This window comes from Glossina fuscipes, unplaced genomic scaffold (genome assembly GCF_014805625.2).
Source record: "Glossina fuscipes isolate IAEA_lab_2018 unplaced genomic scaffold, Yale_Gfus_2 90, whole genome shotgun sequence".
Taxonomy (NCBI): domain Eukaryota; kingdom Metazoa; phylum Arthropoda; class Insecta; order Diptera; family Glossinidae; genus Glossina; species Glossina fuscipes.
This window is the reverse complement of record NW_023998444.1, coordinates 1150801-1170008: the sequence shown is the minus strand read 5'-3', so window position 1 is coordinate 1170008 and position 19208 is coordinate 1150801. Positions and strand designations below refer to the sequence as shown.

At 33.5% G+C, this 19208-nt stretch overlaps 1 protein-coding gene across 2 annotated transcripts in view; it reads right to left on the bottom strand.

The window, feature by feature from the left end:
- LOC119638485 overlaps positions 1-18293 on the bottom strand; it is an 82492-nt gene extending 64199 nt beyond the window's left edge. For both annotated transcript variants that reach the window (XM_038035293.1, XM_038035294.1), the window contains exons 1-2: positions 16269-18293; positions 4814-5175 (exon numbers count right to left, since the gene is read on the bottom strand). In XM_038035293.1, coding sequence (XP_037891221.1) covers positions 4814-5175; positions 16269-17748 — 1842 coding nt within the window. In that variant the 5' untranslated portion in view covers positions 17749-18293. The remainder of the gene's footprint in view (positions 1-4813; positions 5176-16268) is intronic.
- Positions 18294-19208: the final 915 nt, after the last annotated feature.

The following is a 19208-nucleotide window of genomic DNA, read 5'->3' as shown; positions in this document are numbered from 1 at the left end:
CTTATCCTAGGTTAGGAGAAACATAGGGTTATCCTAGTTTGAAAGAAGTGGAGATTTATACTAGATTAGAAAAAAAATAAGATTATCCTAGATTGGAAGAAGTGGACTTAAGTGGAATAATAGGGTTATTCTGAATTGGTAGAAGCGGAGGTTTACCCTATGTTAGTAGGAATACAGACTTATCCTAGTTTGGAAGAAGTTGAGATTTATCCTAAGTTAAAATAACATAAGATTATCCTAGATTGGAAGAGGTGGACTTATCCTAGGTTAGGAGAAAAATAGGGTTACTCTATATTGGTAGAAGCGGAGGTTTATGCTACGTTAGGATAAATACAGGGTTATCTTAAGTTAGGAGAAAAACAGGGCTACTCTAGATTCGTAGAATCGGAGGTTTACCCTAGGTTAGGAGGAATATAGGGTTCTCCTAGATTAGGAGAAACGTAGGCTTATCTGATATGTCTCCTGCTTAATCAAGTTAGTGAATACTATTATCGACTCGTCAGCTTTATTAGGGGAACTAATCTTCAATGTTCCTAATAATTCATAGAACGTGGCCCATATAAATAGACCTCAAAGTTATTTCACTTTTTAGAGTTCTTTGTAAGAATCTAAATGATATGTAGAATTTAATCTTTAAGTACCGTCAAGTCAGCTCTTTTTAATATGGACGCCTTTACTTTGTCCTATCTAAATTAATTTTTAACTTGCAAAGCTTCGTATCGTCCGTTAACTAAACTAAGAATGTTCGTTATTAGTGTGCCAAGTTGCCAAGTTTTCAAGTCGTTTTATTGATTTAGGGGATCACTCCTAGCTCGGATCTATACCGCGGCAACGTCGCGTCTTTGCAGGATATGCACAAGTTTTCCACAAAATTAACCGAATAGGTAGGAATCGTCGCTACCAAATCAATATCTACAGGTTTAAATGTTAGTGCGGTAGAGTGTGCTACGATCGTAGGTATAGTGAATGCTTAATCGTAGATATAGTGAAGGCATAACACTTAACGAATAAGCGCACATCCACTAGGCTGCGGCCATCACCTTTATCTTTCCCTCTTTCCTTCTCTTCCCTCACTTATTTCTGACCGCAGGCATCTTATGCGAATGGGGGATATTTGATGAGTGACTGGCCGTTTGACATTTGACAGGTAAAAGGGGATTAGCATGAAAATGTTACAATGAAATTTGATCTTAGTAATCTGCTTGTAAAAGGGCAAAATATTTGCGGACGGCATAGTCAATGGAGTCGAAAGAGTTGAATTGTAATATTCAAACATGAAAGCAGTAAATATAAGTTCCTGTAAATAATTTGTAAATAAATCTCCTAAGATTTTGTAAATAAAACCTATGCTATGCCAAAAACCGCAACTCAATGGTAGAAACTTAATTTCAAAAGGAATTCAAGGAAAACGCAGAGTCACAAAAAGCATTTTACGTAACAATACTTTTCATCAACGTCGAGACAATTCCTGGAAAATATTTACAATAAATTCTATGTTCATCGTCAGTGGAGTGTTAATATACTTCATATATACATAAAGTGCATTTAATTTACTTTTGCAAATTTATAAAACATTCCAAAAGAGAAATCTTCAAATATTTCCATATAAGAGTTTTGAATTAATTTATGTCAAGAGCTGTCTCAACTGACAACGACCATGAAAATGCTTCGAAAATTTTCAAAAGGCATTGAATAATTGAAATATCAAACTTGTAAAAAAATTAAAGAGAATTAAAAGTAAAACAATTTATTAACAATTTATTTAAATAACATAAAATGTAGTGAGACGAAATAAAAATTTTTAGAAACGTTATAGTAGGGCAAGAATGACTCTTAAATACTCTACGTTCCATTTTCTAACATAATTCATTATTTGTTTTCGTGGCAACATACCAAACAATGCATAGCACTTTGTTTCCATGTAAGGGCACGCTCTTCATAACAGGCTTACATGGTTAGGGCAAGACCGATCTTACCCAACTTCGCCTAACATAATTCATCTTTTTTTATTTTCGTGACACAATCCTAAACAGGATAGAGCAAGGTAAAAGCAAGCTGCTCCTGAGAGCCCTTATAGACTAGGGAGTCTAGAACATGGGATGACGTGATCCAAATTTAGCAAGCTTAAGTTTTCACGTAAAGACTCCATTACTTTAGCCATAAGAAACTACAAATTTAACTTCTTTTCAATATAAAGATATACTTCTCGTGAGAACCGTTTTATGGAATTAAATAAAGAAAATAGTGCTACCTGGTCCAAATTGTATCCAATTAATTTTTGTGTCAAAACACCCGCAGTGTACAAATAGACTACGGACAACGAACTGTAAATAAGAGCTAATAATAAGTAACGGGTGTTGAAGAATGGGTATTGGACAATGTATAAGATACAAAAGACGCCAAATATGGAGTAATACGGCAGTGGATACTAGATAACTGAAATCCGACCATTATCAGTAACGCGTATTAAGCAGTGGTTGATAAATATCTGATAACAGATAATAAGTTACTGAAAAATAGACATTGGACAGTATATTAAAGTGCATATTAAGGAACGGATAATGAATAACAGACAACAGAAAATGGGTACCAGACGGCGGATGCTAGTACCTGACTGAATGGACTTTGGCTAACATGGATAACGAATGTTAAAAGAGAATATCTACAGATAAGGAAGAAACACTAGCAGAACGGAAAACGGACACTTTTGAATGGACAAGTAGTGAAGGTTAAATCAAACCTATGCAGCGGTAGCATGTCTTCTAATAAATAGGTATCCAGGTCTTAGATATAACAAAATGTCTTAAAATGTCATAATTAATAACTTGTAAACTCGATTCAACCTGTCCACCTTCATAAGAGAGCAAACTAATTTTGAATTCTACGCAAAGATATATAAACTTGTATGTCTATGTATCGTTTTTATAAAAAGAGATAAGAAGAATATAATATTGTTTATGAACAAAGTCGATCAATTCAATACTATTGCATATTCTATCGAAACTTTTAAGTGAAAATGATTACAATTCCTGGCTAGTGTTGGAAACTTGATTTCCTTTCAAACTTTTCTTTTAATCCAATCATAGGCTTACAGCTTCTAGCTTTATTAATGATTGGATTTACATGTAAATAAAGCTGGACAAAGTTCATGTACGTGTTTAACTAGTGTTTATGAAGTGTAATTAGCAACAGCAGCATGTTCAGGCACATTTTTATATATACCATACGACAAACAAAAGTATACTAACGCAACTACACTCTCTCTAGCACTCATAAAGTAAAAAACTCTTTTATTCCGCCTTTTATCGACCTTCCATTTACTTACATTGAATTTAATGCTAAAAATACTTTGAAATTTTGAAATACTTACAATCAACTTATGAAATATGATTCAGAAGGAAAATTTAGAAATGGAAAATTTAGCGTAAAGTTGACTTGTGATTGACCAAAGTGGGAGTAAGACTAAGAAAATTTATCCAAGAATAAAATACGGTTCCTGATTTCATTTATTGTACAAACAGACATAAATGTCTGAACTGCTTTGTATTTTCACAGGAAAGGCACTTAAGCCATCTTAAAAGAATTATTCTCTTCGTTAGCCAAAGAGACTTGCTCCTCTATTTTTGTATTAATCTATGAATGTAGGGGTCGAAGATGCTCCCCAAAACTAATACAACCCAGTTATCTGTAGTCTGTGGTAATCACCTTAAGATATATTTGCTAAGTTGCCTTTTTTTGGATTTCATTTCATTAGACCATAAGCGTCTCAGGAAAAGATGTAATCTGGACGGACAAACGGACACATTTGATTTCTCTCTACTCCACAACTTATATAAATTATGGCATATTTGAAGTATACTTTTAGATGTTACATGCGGCAAAAAAAACTTGGCATACTTTTGGGCATAAGTATTAAATAAAAGAATATAACGATAGTGAAGTTCAGTTTCTCTTCTCTTTATTTATGCTATGAAAAGAAAAGTGGAGTAAAAAAATTGGGAAAAGGAATAGAGAATTTACCTATGTAGCAACTTGAATGACAAAAATTCGTACAACAGTTTTGTTTTGCATGATATACTTCTTTACATATCAAGTTATTTTGAAAGTGTCGTTAGTTCAACTTAGATATATGAAGCAAAATATGAATTTGTCTTGTGTTACAAGTGTCTCTGAGAATATCTAAAAATCTTTTGTAAGATCTTAGCAAGGCTTTGACATTTGTTACGAATATGATGTGTGAAAAGCGAATATATGTATAATGCTATACATGGATTCAAGTACCCATCATTTCACATACAGTCAGTTAGTAGTTGGATATACAAACAAAATACATAATACTAAGTGCTCTCAACTTTATATGTATATGTGTGTGTAAATAGAACTGTAACTTGCACTTGAGTATCTTTCCCTCCTTCGTTTTTTTTTTTTCACATTTTCCCATACAAAACTGTGATAAGTATGTTTCGAGTGTAAGTTGGTTTTCTATTTACATAAAATATTAAATCAGTATTCTAATATTTACATGCGCACAAACATTCACGTTTACGTTAATACATCCGCTCATATAAAAAATAATCATAGAAAAAATGTACATAAAAATTAAAGTTTTACTAAACAAGTCTTCTGTTATTAAAAAAATTCAAATCAAATTTCCACAAAATCTTTACTTATGAGAATGATTTTTTTTTATTCTTCTTCTTTTTAATTTTTTATTTTTCTCTTTGCAACAATTCGAGCGTCTATTATGATTGTGATGTGTAAAAGAATTTAGTTAAGAATCGCATCAGTAGTGTAGTGTAGTAGTGTTACTCACTTTTATATGAGGACAGGGCCATAATAAAACGGTTTTATTAAAATCACGTGCTAGCTCTTTACCCAAGCGGCAATAACCAATGTTTGATGAGCGTTGTTGTTGCTGCTGTTGTTGTTGTTGTTGTTTCTGCTGCTGTTGCAAACTATCGTAACTTTTCGTTTTAGTTTTCATTTCATCGTCACGTTGTTGACTTTGCAAAACTTCTCGTTGACTATGATTGTTAGCGACACTATCGTCAGCATCGCTATAGTTACTAATGTCATTCTCATTATCTCCAATATGTAGATCTACGCCAATATTCAAAGTTTTCACTAGCATTGTATAGTAATTTCCTTCAAGTAGCTTCACGAAATGCCGCCAATCTATGTGGTGAGCCATGAAAAAATTAAAAATACAATCATAGTTTCATTAAATTAATATTTTTTCGTTTTTTTAGTAAAAAAAAAAAAAAAATTTGTTGTTTTCAATTTTTCAAAAAGCACTCTTTATGCACAGAGAGTATGTAAATATTTTGATCAAATAGTACCGGCACTATATATATTATAGATTGGCGGAAAAGTGGATGGGATCTTGTTGTTTAGCATAACTTTCATCAGAATATCAGAGGGACTACTTTCAATGCCCTTGATGAGTTAGTTGGAAAGTGTAAAGCGAATAGAGTGAAGTCAATGAAGTTCGTTTAAGACAATGCATTGAGTGTGAGTGCCAGAAAAAGAAGCAACCCAAGGGTTGCTTATAAAAACTTGAGTGACACATTGGAAAATTAAGTTATGAATGTTTAGACCAGGCAAAAATAGTTGCAAATCATGCTCTGAAGATTGTCGATATGGGCGATATTTACGGTCCATGTTCGAGTGTAATCCACATCTGAACACTTTTCATTATTCCACTGCTGAGAAAGAAGGCAAACGTCTTCAAGATCACATGTCCTGCTTAATATGCGGCAGAGTTTTTACACCAACCTAATGTATATAGTAAAATAACAGCAAATACAGAAGACACAAGATACACATAAGCGTCACTTCGATCAGCATCGTAAAAAGGAAAAATATATCAAGTCGGGGAATTAGTTGCCAAAAACCCAGAGAGAAAAAGCTGATGAAAAAGTTTTCAGGTCAATATCGAGCTGTCAAAATAAAACGGTAACGGTCGTTATAATGTTGAAAATACCGCAAACTATGAAGGTCCGCGTAACACAGCCACTTTTGTTGATTATAGAAAGCCATTGAAAACTTTTAAAGATATAAAGGAGAGATTGTCATCCGGGACAGATGACTGTAAGGATGTAAGATGTAGATATGCAGAAGAGCGGTAGACAGCGAACAGGTGACAAAGAGCATGAACTATAAAAACGACGGAAATGAAGTTAGGAACAAAAAAAAAAAAAACCAAACGAGTCACACTAAGCGGACGGAATCGTATCAACTTGTAAAATCGTGCGCTCAGGCAAGCTTTTACTTATTTTTATTAAAATTTATTATTTGTATTTCTATACTTTAGCATTTGACATTCGTATGGCCATATAAAATATATGTATATGTGGTGAACAAATTTTACAATTTTTCATTTATTTTACAAATTTCATAGTAAAGTTCTTTGCTTGTTATATTATATATATATATGTATATATATCTTCTAATATAATATGGTTTTGATCTCTAGAGAGCTAAATATTTTCCAGAATATATATACAAAACATAATTAAACAAACAAAAAAATAGCCTAAAGCAGATGCTAGTACTGATCGAAAAGTAACGGGAATATATATAAAAATACTCGAAACAATATCATTCCCTTAGAAATTGGAGCCTTATACATCTATGACAACAACGAAATGATGTTTTTTTGCTTTATTTGACCAATGCCCTAAATATTTTCATATTTTTAAAAATGTTTTAAAGCTGGCATCTTTCGTTTAATCTAACATAGACTTTGTTTTCCTTCTAGAAGAGATGTTCCCCATACGTGTAACACTGTGATACCGAGAAAGATATGAACGAAAGAAAAAGAAATAAGGAAGGAATGGTCGCAGCCTAATAGATACATGTGTGACTGAGCATTCGCTATAGCTACGACCAAGCATGGTCCACCGCAATGACAATCAAACAGTTGTCGCGACTTTTCTCCGCTCAGTTATGCGGCAGTCTACAGTAAATTGCTCTGAAAATTTTTACCCTTTAACTGTCACGGTTGCGAATTATAAATCTATACCGGCCTACTTTTGCGAAGAGCTTCACGCAAACGACGCTTGGTCTGGTAGTAGGAGGTCATGGGGCACAATATCACGATAGTCCAAGAAAACTATTAATATCGCCTTGATTTTTGAGTGACTTTGATGCGGTTTTTTCGGTCTTGGTTCATCTCTTACACGATATTCGCTCGATTAATCGGGTATTTCTATCGGTCATATGCTTGGATTAAAGTCTACTCTCCTTTAATGCGTTTCATGATCGATTAATTGTTGTTTGCTTAACAAAATCACACACTGTACAAAATCGAATTTGGAATATGGCACAAATGTCTTATGTCACAGTGCTGTCTATTTTAAAAAAATATATTTCTGATATTCGATGTACTGACGCAATTTTGAATTGAATATTAGTCTCACTTTTTGGTCATATTATTGTGGCTACTATGTTAATTATATTTCCCCTTTCTTGGAAATTTTTTAAACTTTAGCGACTATAATTAAATATACGGTCTTAAAAAAAAATAAATAAATAAACTACGGTAACGAACGTCCGAATGTAAATTAAGTCAACTAAATATCAATCCATGCGTGCACTGTCATCTCTTTTTATACCTATCACGGAAGGATGAAGAGTATATTCGTTCTGTCAAAACGTTTGCAATTCCCAGAAGGAAATATCAGAGACAGCACAAATTCTAAATCGATTAAGCATGTCTGTCCGTCTGTCTCTCTATGTAATGTCTGTTCCAAGCATTCTTCTGACCGCATAAATGAAGCTATCAACTTCAACTTTGGGAGGAATATTGGAAGTTCTAACGCGCAGCTTGGTGTTGGAAATAGGCTAAAGCGATCCAAGTGCCACGTAAACTGAAAACACCTGTAATTTTCAAAAGGAATGAAAAATTGTTTTGTTGCTCATTATTCATAAACTGTAGCAAATAAACGGACAAAAATGTGATCGCATAGTCTATGGGCGATGCCGCAGCATTTGCGCACAAAGATGGAAAAAATTGACCACGCCCACCCAATACTACAGTATATCAAAATTTAATTGTTTTTTCAATACTTAACGCGCAGAGACAAACTTCAAAAACCCCATCAAGTATACAAATTCTAGGCCAGTTTTAAGACCTAAATACACCTAAACATGTCTGCTCGTCTATCCATCTGTCCAGCTGCGCAATTGTGTAGCACCTGTGGTAACGATTATAAGATGTCATTTACAAATTTGCAAAAGAAATTGGAAATGACTTACCTATGGAACAAATACTTTTATTTTGAAAATAGACAAAATCAGCGCCGCCCACTCCATATTATAGGGTATAAAAATTGAGTTCTTTTACTTTTTTCCCCTTTTTTGAGAATAACGGTGATGGGTATAAACGATTCGGTCATTACCGAATATAATTTTCTTACTTGTTTTCCATAGTTGCATTGAAAATAGAATTCACCACTAACTAACACGCTTGATTGCCGTTTGCTTTTTTCTACGTTTGTTTTAATCTGCTGCTTGCCCGTGCATGAAAATGAATTTTTGCATGTTTTTATTATATTTATTTTATAATTTTTAATTTTTTTTTTTTCTTTTTATTTTAATTGCTTCAAACCAAATTTATGAAAAAAAAAAATATATATATATACATAAATAAAGAAATTAACAATTCCAACATTAAATCAAGTCAGAGAATCTACTTTGTATGGAATCGTATGCCATTAAATGAAAGTTAATTGCTCTTCATCATCTTTAAAACCGTTTTGTGATCTGTTCAAGCTCAATTTCCAAAAAAAAACAAATGAAGAATTAAGACCGACGAATATTGTTATTATTATTAATTTAGCCACAGTACTGACAACTTTATTAAAAACTCTACTGCACATGAAATTCGAACCAACGACCATTTAGTTTCTCGAGATTCTTTGTCTACGTCCACTCATGCGGATTGAAAAAAAGATAAATAAATAAAATAAAAATTAATAAAAAGAAGAAGAAGAAAAATATTTTTGATAATTCATTACACAACACTCAGAAGGTTATGCTTATCAAATATACCCTAACATCAACTAGAAAGCTCATCCTTCTGTCCCCATCCTGTTTTTGGGACAATCGCGAAAATTTTAAATCGAAAGTAAAAAATCGATCTGTTAAGCATCACATAGAAGGACTTGAGATAGACGCACCTTTTTTTATACCAACTGATTGCCTTTTCCTTTGTCCGCATACCATTCTCGTGTTTATTCTGCAGATCGCCATTTTTGAAATGATTATTTTAGTGAAATACGAATACCAAAGAACGATTCGGATTGGATCCCTTTTTCGATCACTTTCAATATAAGGCCTTATTTTGGAAAGTTGTTATTATTAAGCGAAATAATTTAGGGTATTTAATGATGGGTCGCGGCCCATCACAAACTTTTCAGTTGTTTTTACAGATAGTCACGTTGCTCTACTAATAAAAGTTAACATTTTCTTAATATTATGTTCTCAAGATGCCCATACAGTTAGACTCGTCGAATACTTATCTTCGCATTTTGGAAACGCTTTTGCATTCGCTAAGCATATATTTTGAAGTTGCAAGTTGAAGGAATACATTTCTAAAGATAGTATGATCGAAGCGAATTTTCCCAAACGTTTTGATCACGATTTCCTTGACTTTAATTGAATATCGTGATACAATGAGATAAGGATTAACATGCGAGTAACGTGAACGACAGTACTATCGAATATTTTCGCTAGCTTCCTCTACAATAGTATTTCTAATATAATTTTGTAGGCCAATCTTTGCCATTGCACTGTCCGTAATTAATTGTCTCGCCACGGTAGAGATGGTTGGTAAATCCTTTCCTTTGTTTTCCTCAAGAGACCAGTACGACTTGGTACCCAAAAAATTTCATTTTTCTCCTACAACTGACAATGATGCTCTTTACTTTCTTTATGCTGTTCCAGCTGGAAGCTAAGGAGTTTCGCATAGTTTATACGATCGACAAACTTACCTTTGATGATAAACCTTTTAAGCTTAATTATGCGAGGAAGGTTTGTGGCTTGAAAAGTAATTTTAGTTTCGGTCGAAAGTTCTTTTTGTAGGATTTTATTAAAACGATTGTGGCAAGGGATGGGTTGTCAATCTTGCAACTGTTTGCTGGGGAGATAAACTATGTTTGTCGGAGAGCATAGATACACCCCCCTCCTCGTGACGAATTGTGATAACGGTCGTGGACCGACAAAGAAGAGTTTGTGGTTTTCATCATTCCTAAAGCGAATATTTAGAGGTAATGATGGAACTCAACAATTCGCAGAATGGTTTTATTGGATCATACACAATAAATAAATCTGATTCTTCAACTGCAGTTGAGGCCCCTAATTTATAGTGTTTGTCTGAGCTTCTCGACGGCGTCGATTACGCAAAATGAATCCAAGGCGTGGGACACGTAAAGCCCTATGAAGAATCTGTCTCTAAATGGATGCCAATCATCATTTGTCACAAAGTCAAAGTTCTCTGCAACTAATTCTCTAAAGATGAGACTTGACGTACATGCTTTTTTGATTACGAAGAGTGAAATATCACTAAAGTTGATTTTTAAAGCCCGTGGTGGTTTAAATTCAACCATTTTGGGAGATTCTTAGGCCAATGGTTATTTCTTTCGCAATATGTTTTATACGTCAATTAAGTTAATATTAAAACTTCTATAGATAACACTAAAGAAGATGAATATGAAATTATAATTGGTTTTTAACTTTTAACTGATCACGATTCCAACAAGTGGAGAAATGGGCGGATGTAATTAAATCAATTTCAATATTGACTCAAATGAAAATATTTGGAAAAATTTTCATAAAATACGAATATTATTTTGTACATCTGTATATGCATTCCATTGAACGTGTTCACACTCAAAACTATATAAGTTTTCGTATAAACAATGACATGTAATACTAACTGTTTACAATACGTAAATAAGGCGTTTTCTTTGTCAACATTTAATAGCTTCTCGCTGTTAAACGATATTTGTGTAGCAACGCTTGCATAAGTGTGGGTGACATAACTGCTACATTTACATATTACTTTCTTGCATGCTATTGATTATTTAATGCTTAGCAATAATAAAAGAGAAAAATTTTTTCAGCTTTCCGAGTAAAAGTTAATTAAAAAACAAAAAAAAAACAGTGAAAATTTTATATCTTTACAGTTTCTACATAAACATCTGTATCCATATTAAAATTGGATTTATGCTGTCTGCGGAATCACATAAAACTGCATAAGCCTTCGATTCTTTTATTTTACGTTCAAGGAATTTTTAATATCACGTTCAAGGAATTTTTAATATCACTAAAGTGCATTTCTGTTATTACGTTTAACACTTTTTAGATTGCTTAATAAAATCTATATGCATATATGTATATATATGAGACTACGCTGGATAAGATCGTAGGATAACATATATATGTCACTATTATTAATACTTCCATGCGATTTTTAAATAATACCCGCGTTCAAACGAAGGGTGTCAAAATTTCATAACAGTTACAAACATTTCATCGACGCTACACGCGAATTTCGAAATTCTGCATTTTGATACCGAAGCTAAAGTAATGGTAGTCGGCATGTGAAGATTGGCGTTATCGGAAAACAGTATTGATTTCTCCATAATCATCCTAAATGTAATCCTACGAACTTATGATTAAGTGATATGATATATATATGTCATCATACATCCGTATATAATCCTACGAACTTATTGATTAGTGTGATACGTGTGTGTTGCCTACATAAACTTATTTCTTATTTACTTATTAAATATTATATAAAGCCCAAAACAAACTTCAAAAAAGAATGAAAAAAGGAATTTATAATCAAAAGAATTTCTTAAATAATTTATTTATGTAAATTAATTTAAAAATTCTCATTATCTATTTAGCAATTCAATGCAAATGATAATCAGACGGACTGACTGCCTTATGAATATTAAGCAATTATTTTAATGCTGTTAAGCATATGTGTATTGAGGAGAATCAAAAAAAAATTTTCAATTTTACCTATGAATAATATAAAATTTTACATATTGATTACCTACGTACGTATGAGTAATAATATTCAGTATACGTAACGTGTGCTGTTATATGATGCGATAAATTGTTTTCTACAATTTGAATGCTTCAACCAACAGTGATAAGTATTTGGTATTAAGTACAGCAAATACACAACACGAACACGCACACGACGAATACAACGATAACTATTTACGCATATACTGTACCGCTTGCATTTAATTACCATACCTTAGCTCCATACGTAACGAACAGTAACGAAAATGATAATAGATGCTTGGAAACTATTTCATTGCCATATGTAAGCAATGAAAAGAGCTTGAAAATACGATGTTTACTGTTGGTGAACCGTAAAACATCACGCTTGGCCTTACGGTTTGATTGATTTTCTGTGCAGCCCGTCATCCATACAGAAACTCATATGATTTCTATATCGCATAGACACTATATATATATATATATATAATACCTATTTGTTATGTTAGACAGAAAAGCAAACATCAATGGATTGAGTAAAGATTTGACGACTGCTTCTATGTTTGGAAGTAATTTCGCTTATCACGTTTGCAATTCCATGCTAATGCATATTCATTATATTAGAGCGATATTTAAAGCAATCTATTACGTGAGATTGTGTTGTGTTATAAAAATTGTTTCCAGTTTTACGAAAATTAAGGATTTGTCTCACATATGAAAAACACATTGTGATACTTTGTTTAAGAATTTAAGAGTGATTGCTAGTGTAAGCAAATTGCCGCAAAACATTACAAATTTGCGATAATATCTTAATGGACAAATCTGCGGCAAAACAAAGTGAAAGTAAGACGATAACATGTGCAGGCACCAATCTTAAACTATCAGATATAATTGAAAGTCGTGCGAATTTACTAAAGAAGAATAGAAAATGAACAAAAAAAAGAAAGTGACAATAATACGAAACAGCGATGCCCTACTTTTTTTTTGTTTCTTCATGGTTACGAATTGTGCTCAGAAATGTTGCTGTAAACCCGATCATACTAACAATACCTTTGATATTAGATGGCAGCGAACGTCATAACTTTACAGCATTAACAAAAAATGATGATCTTACTTATGGTATGGAAGAATTAAATTTATCGCACGTCTAGACTGGGGAACTGGATTTTCTCATACGAATAATTCTGTGTACAGATATGAATGAGCCTTTGAATGAAGACGGCATTTCTGATTTTAAGGATTGATGGAAGAGCAGATTCTAAAGTCCTTGCCGGTTCTATATTCGGTTGTATTTAGGATTGTTGAAAACTTATCTGGCACGGTTTTTGCTAGCCAACTTTGAGGGATGATCAGTGTTGCTCTATACGTTGGTATCACGCGTCATATGGCGCAAGACGGTATTTTGCGAACTTTTATTGTCTTGAGTTGGACTTTAGCTTGAGAAGACAACCACATTTTCCTTGGAATATTATGTATACACATGGTCAAAACATCGATATGATCACAATTCCTCTTCCTAAGATGTTTCTTCTATCATAGACTACCTGATGTTAACATATATTCCATTAAATCATAAGTTATTCCTCATATCGAAATCGCATTTTTTCTTTTTATTTCATGAACTATACGCTAATTGTTAATCGATTAATACTTTTTTATGCACGGGATTAGTTGACTCAATTACAAATCGAAGGACTGCTCTTAGATGTTATGCTTTTTCTTCTCACCGCAGTGAATCACATATTGTTGATTTCCCCAGCTTCAAGAGAAGAAAAACAACTTATTCTGTCGGTTTTCCGCCTAACGCCGACATCTGTTATGAATGCTTAATCCGAGTATGTCCCGGCGACAGCCGGCTTCCTGACCAGAACAATCTCACATCGCTTAGAGAGTCGTAATATCCCTATAGAGCCAGATATGTCAAATTGTGTATGACCTAAAGTCTCCCCACCTGGTCAAGGCAAGGCCTATGAAATACGCACCAATCTCACAGAGTTTCGTCGCACTCATTCAAGCAGTCTGCAAATGATGCGGCTCTTCCACGCAAGACGGATTTTTAGTTGAGAATGCTGACGTTTGTTGTACTCACAGTTCGGTTTATAATGCTTTTGGTTTATCGTCCTTACGCAGTAAAAATAATTCTAACATCCGCATTAAACGTAATTTAACTGCTGAATTTATATACAGATCCTAGCCATACATTTTGAATACCCACAGAAAAGGCTATATATAGCAATGCCATACTCAGAGTCAAAATAATATCTCTCTGGAATAAAGACTCAGCAATACTCTAAAAATGTTAGACTTCTCTAGCAGCTGGCTACAGCCTGCAAGCAGATGACTTCTGAGGTTCTCGACGACTTCTTTAGAGATCCTATTACCGAAAAGGTTTAACGTTGCGTTGTAACTTGATCCTGACGAAGCGTGAATAATATGAAATATCACTTTTTGTATTTCAATTAAGAAAAAATGCTGATAATAATTATATTGACCGCCTTTAATATATAATAATTACTAATTGACATATAACATTTATGATTGATACATCATAGTAATTATCGAAAAAACACTAAAATCATAGGAAGAGCATAAGTAAAACCCTCAATGTATGATAGGAGGGGAAAACTAAGCCATTGACTTATTAAAAACGTATGAAATCCAAGTATCATACTTTCAATACTTTTGGGCAAATATGGCGACACCGTCAATTATTTCTGTTTATACTGTTATGTCCGCACGCTTACGTAAGTGTAGTAAACTGTCAGAAAAATCATTGCGGCTGACGTTCTACCCTATCCGTACAACGAAACAAGTGAAAACATTAAAGTGGGGCAAGGCCGACTATGAGATACCCTACACCGCTTCAGCTAATGCAGCTATTCGTTATAACCTACAAATTATTTTCAAGCAAAGGTACACTTTTCATGAAAGTCGGGATACATGTGGAGAAATTCAAAATATACACATACTTGGTACAAATTCGGTAAGGTTGATTTCTATGTCAACTTATTATTATGAACTAATTTTCACCATCAAGTATTAAAAAGTATGCCTTTTTTCTATATATAAAGTTTCAGTTTTCGTAGGAATGGTTATGTGCGAGACGGTTGAAAAAATTACCCTGAGAGCGAATTTTTCCGAGAAATTTTGAAAATTTCAATTTTTTCTTTGCAATGATTTTTCAAAAGTGGACCGATACAAACCATTTTCAATGGCGTTCGTTTTTGGGTCAAAATACATCAATGCACCAAATCTGATGAAAATATGACGAAAATTACGACCTGTAACTGAAACACAAATTTACATGGACAGACAGACAGGCAGCCTTAGATCGTTATAATAACAGATGGGTCTATATTAAGGCCTTCTGCTTGTTACATATACCCTGCACCACAATTGGTGTGGAGTATAATGAGTCACAATGTGTAAACTTTTCCGCAAGACTACCTTTGGCCGATCGAGAAAATCCATAAAGGAAATGGAGAGAAGGACTGAAATGGCATTTTCTGCTTCCTTCTAATTTTGTCTTGTTTCATTCTTCTGAAGCGATCAAAACATGTTTTGATACTTCGAGAATCTCAAAAGACGAGGAATTCTTCCGAAAGCGAAGTTTATATGTTGACATTACGATGGAGAAAAGTGATGGATAACGATGGCCGATAATTCGAACCGTTTACCAGTACCGAGACAACTCCGGCACTTAATAAATGCCAACAAAGCGAAAAATAATTCGCTAGAAGTCTAAGCAAAGGGGACAAAAAACTTCTTGCAATGAATTCAATTTGACGTAAATGCCTTTTAAATGACTTTAAAATAATTTCGTAATGCCCGTTATATTCACTACGCAAGTGAACTTTACAATAGAGTCAAGTAGAACATTATTCGGTCTATGAAGCATCATTATGAACATAAATGTAATTATTATGTATTATGCGAACTATTTATATAACCTATGGGTAGATTTTGTTTACAAACTTAAATAACACAACAACAAACACATACAACGACATCTCTTTTTCCCTCTCTCTCTCTCTCACTCTCTCTCTCTCTCTCTCTCTCTCTCTCTTTCTCCCCGTGTCTCTTAAGTTTATTTGAACAAAACAAATAAAAAATTACATACCTCGGTACATAAATACGTGTATACATAGAGTCGATTAGAAGAAATAACAAAACAAAAAAAGCAAAAAAAAAAAAAAAGGCAAACAAAAAGTACAAAAGGATAGAAAGGAGAGACTGAAACTTACCGTCATCGAGTAGAAAGTCCACAGTAACGTTTTTGAAATTCACTTGAAAAAATTCCATAAAATTACGAAAGCCTTGTTGCACATGCATTCTATTGAGCAGTGCGGATGGCACTAATACACCCACACGTTGCTCGTGCTGGTGCTGATACTTGTGCTGTTGCTGTTGCTGTTGTTCTTGTTGTTGTTGTTGTTGTTGTCGTTGGTGCTGTCGTTCTATTTGTTGTTCTTTTTGGTGTTCTTGTTGGTGTTGTCGCTGTAACTTGATTGTATTGGCCGTGTGACGATATGAACGACTACCATTACCACTATTACTACTCATGCGATTGCTGTTGCTGTGTAGCATTGACGATGATGGCGAGTTGTGTCGAGATTCTGATGATGAGGCTGACGTTGTTGACGTTGATGTTATTTTGTTAGCTGGCATTAATATGGATGCTAGAGACGAAAGCAATGGCGATGGTGTTGGTGATGGTAATGGTGATGGCAATAGCGTTGGTGAAGATCGCAATTTATATTGCGGCTGTTCTTGTTGTTGTTTTTTTGATTTTTGCCATATAAAATCATTGCTTAATATAATAGTGGAACTGGGAATGATTGTTGTTTTTATTGTTGCTTTTTGTTTGTTTGCCATAAAATGTTGTTGGTTTTCAACGTCTCTCACAAGTGTTGTCAGTTTATGAGCTGATAATATTTTCAGGTCAATACCAGCAGCAGCAGTCATACTATGCACGTCACTCGCCTTGTTATCCTTTGCATTAACGTTCTCGTTCTCATCGTTGTTGTTGTTGTTGTTTTTGTTGTTTTCGTCATCATTCTTATCAACGTTGTAATAGTCGTTACTGCTGTCGTTACGGTTGTCGTTGTCATTTTTATTTTTATTTTTGTTTTCGTTTTTATTTATACTTCCCTTCAACCTAACATATAAGCTTTGGTTATGCTTCGATAATTTTTCTATTGATTTTCCTATATTTAAATCCTTTGCTATTCTTTCATTTATTGTTGTTATTGTTGATACCTGTTCTATATGTTGTTGTTGCTCTTGTTGTTGCTCTTGTTGTTCTTGTTTGTTATCTAATGTTTTCATTAATAATGACACTTCATTCTTTGTTAAGGTATCTTCTAGTTTATCTATTAATGTTGCTGTTGTTGTCCTTGTTGTTGTTGTTGTTGTTTCTAAACTATTTTCCACGTTTCGAAATATTTCACTTGAATACAATTCTTTCACTTTTGCGAATTTCTTTATATCTTTATTGTTTTTATTGTTGTTGTTGTTGTTGGTGTTGTTGTTGGTGCTGTTGTTGTTGTTGTGTTTGTTGTTGTTATTGTTCTTGTCGTCGTCTTTGTCATAAACTATGCTGACAGTTTCTGCCTTAATCGTAACAATTGCTGATGCTGGTAAAACGTTGCATTGGTCGAGAATATAGAAGAAAGCTGTCAACAGCAGAAATAATTTACTAAATTGACAGATTGTTAACTTCATTTAGATGCAGCAAATTTTTGTATTTTCTCTCTCTTTCTTTTCGTTTCTTACGTTCATTCACTTTGCTTTATACTAAAGCTTGAAGAATACAAACTTGAAGAATAAACTGAAGTAAACATATAAAATAAACAATTATTTCGCCATTCGCAAATATCTTCTTCTTATTATTATTATTATTATTATTTCTGTTCTTGCTATTTCTGTTGCTCTTGTTATTGTTATTGGCTTTATTTTAATTTAATTACATTTGAATCTCTGTTAATTTACGAAAAACATTTCCTTCTCCTTTTGCCATTTAATTGCCAACAATATCCTATGGTCTGTCGTTGCCAGCATTTCACTATATGGTTATTATTGTTGTTATTGTTGTTCTTGTTACATGTTGCAAAAGACAATTGATGGCTGGTTAAGCTGCTGGATACATTTGGCAAAGTTACAAAATATTTCGCTTATAATTTAAAAGGATTTTAATAGTTTTTAATATTTAAAGCTCGTCTTCTTGTTTTTTTTTTCTGTTTTTCTCTCTGGCTTTAATGGTTCGGAAATATTGCTGAAAAAATTAACAAGAAAAATAAATATAAAAAGTCTCGTTATAGTCAAGCGTAGAAATTTTAAAAATTAACTCAGAGTAAATGCAGCTTAAGAGGCAAAAAATTTGTTCTTCAATTTGCCAAATTTTTTTTTTTGCAAACATAATCCTTGCACTTATTAAGATCTCTCAGTTACATAGTGTATGTACTTTATAGGGAAGACCAGTTAGGACTTTTATATTTTTACATAACATTTCATTCAATAAATTCGTAAAAAAAAAAAGAAAAATGTTATCTCAAAATTAAAATGAATTTGGGAATAATGCCGATATCTCTATATCATCCCGTGAACTTATTGAGCAATGTATTACGTACTCAAAATCTGATTTGCATTTTATTATTAAAAGCATATAATTAATGGCAAGCACAGTAGATTTTCCTTTGGCCGTAGGCATAGCAAGTGCTCCACACAGCCACTAGGCGATTGCCATCACCTTCCTATCTCTAAGTTGAATTACCATACCGCCTGCGATTAATCGAACAGATAGGTATCAGATAGAATTATAAAGCCAGCATATGCGAGTTCAAAACTTAAGCACGGTAGAATTTGCTTTGGCTGTAGCCATGGCGAGTGCTCAATTACTAAAAACAAGAGGAATAAGGAAAAAATTTTAATCTCGATAGACCATAATGTTGAATATGTGTGTCCGATTTTTTCCTTTGCACAGGTCGTGTAGAATCATCTATAGAATGGAAAGTATTTATTGTTGTTGTAGTTGTAGAGTCTATGCTTTCAACTCCCAATGTGGTAGACTTCGCCTTGGTGATAGCTACAGTGAGTGCGTAGTCGAAGGCAAAAAATTTAGCGATTGTGGACACACAACCACTAGGCGGCGGCCATCATCTGCCCATCCCTTTCTCTTTTCTCAC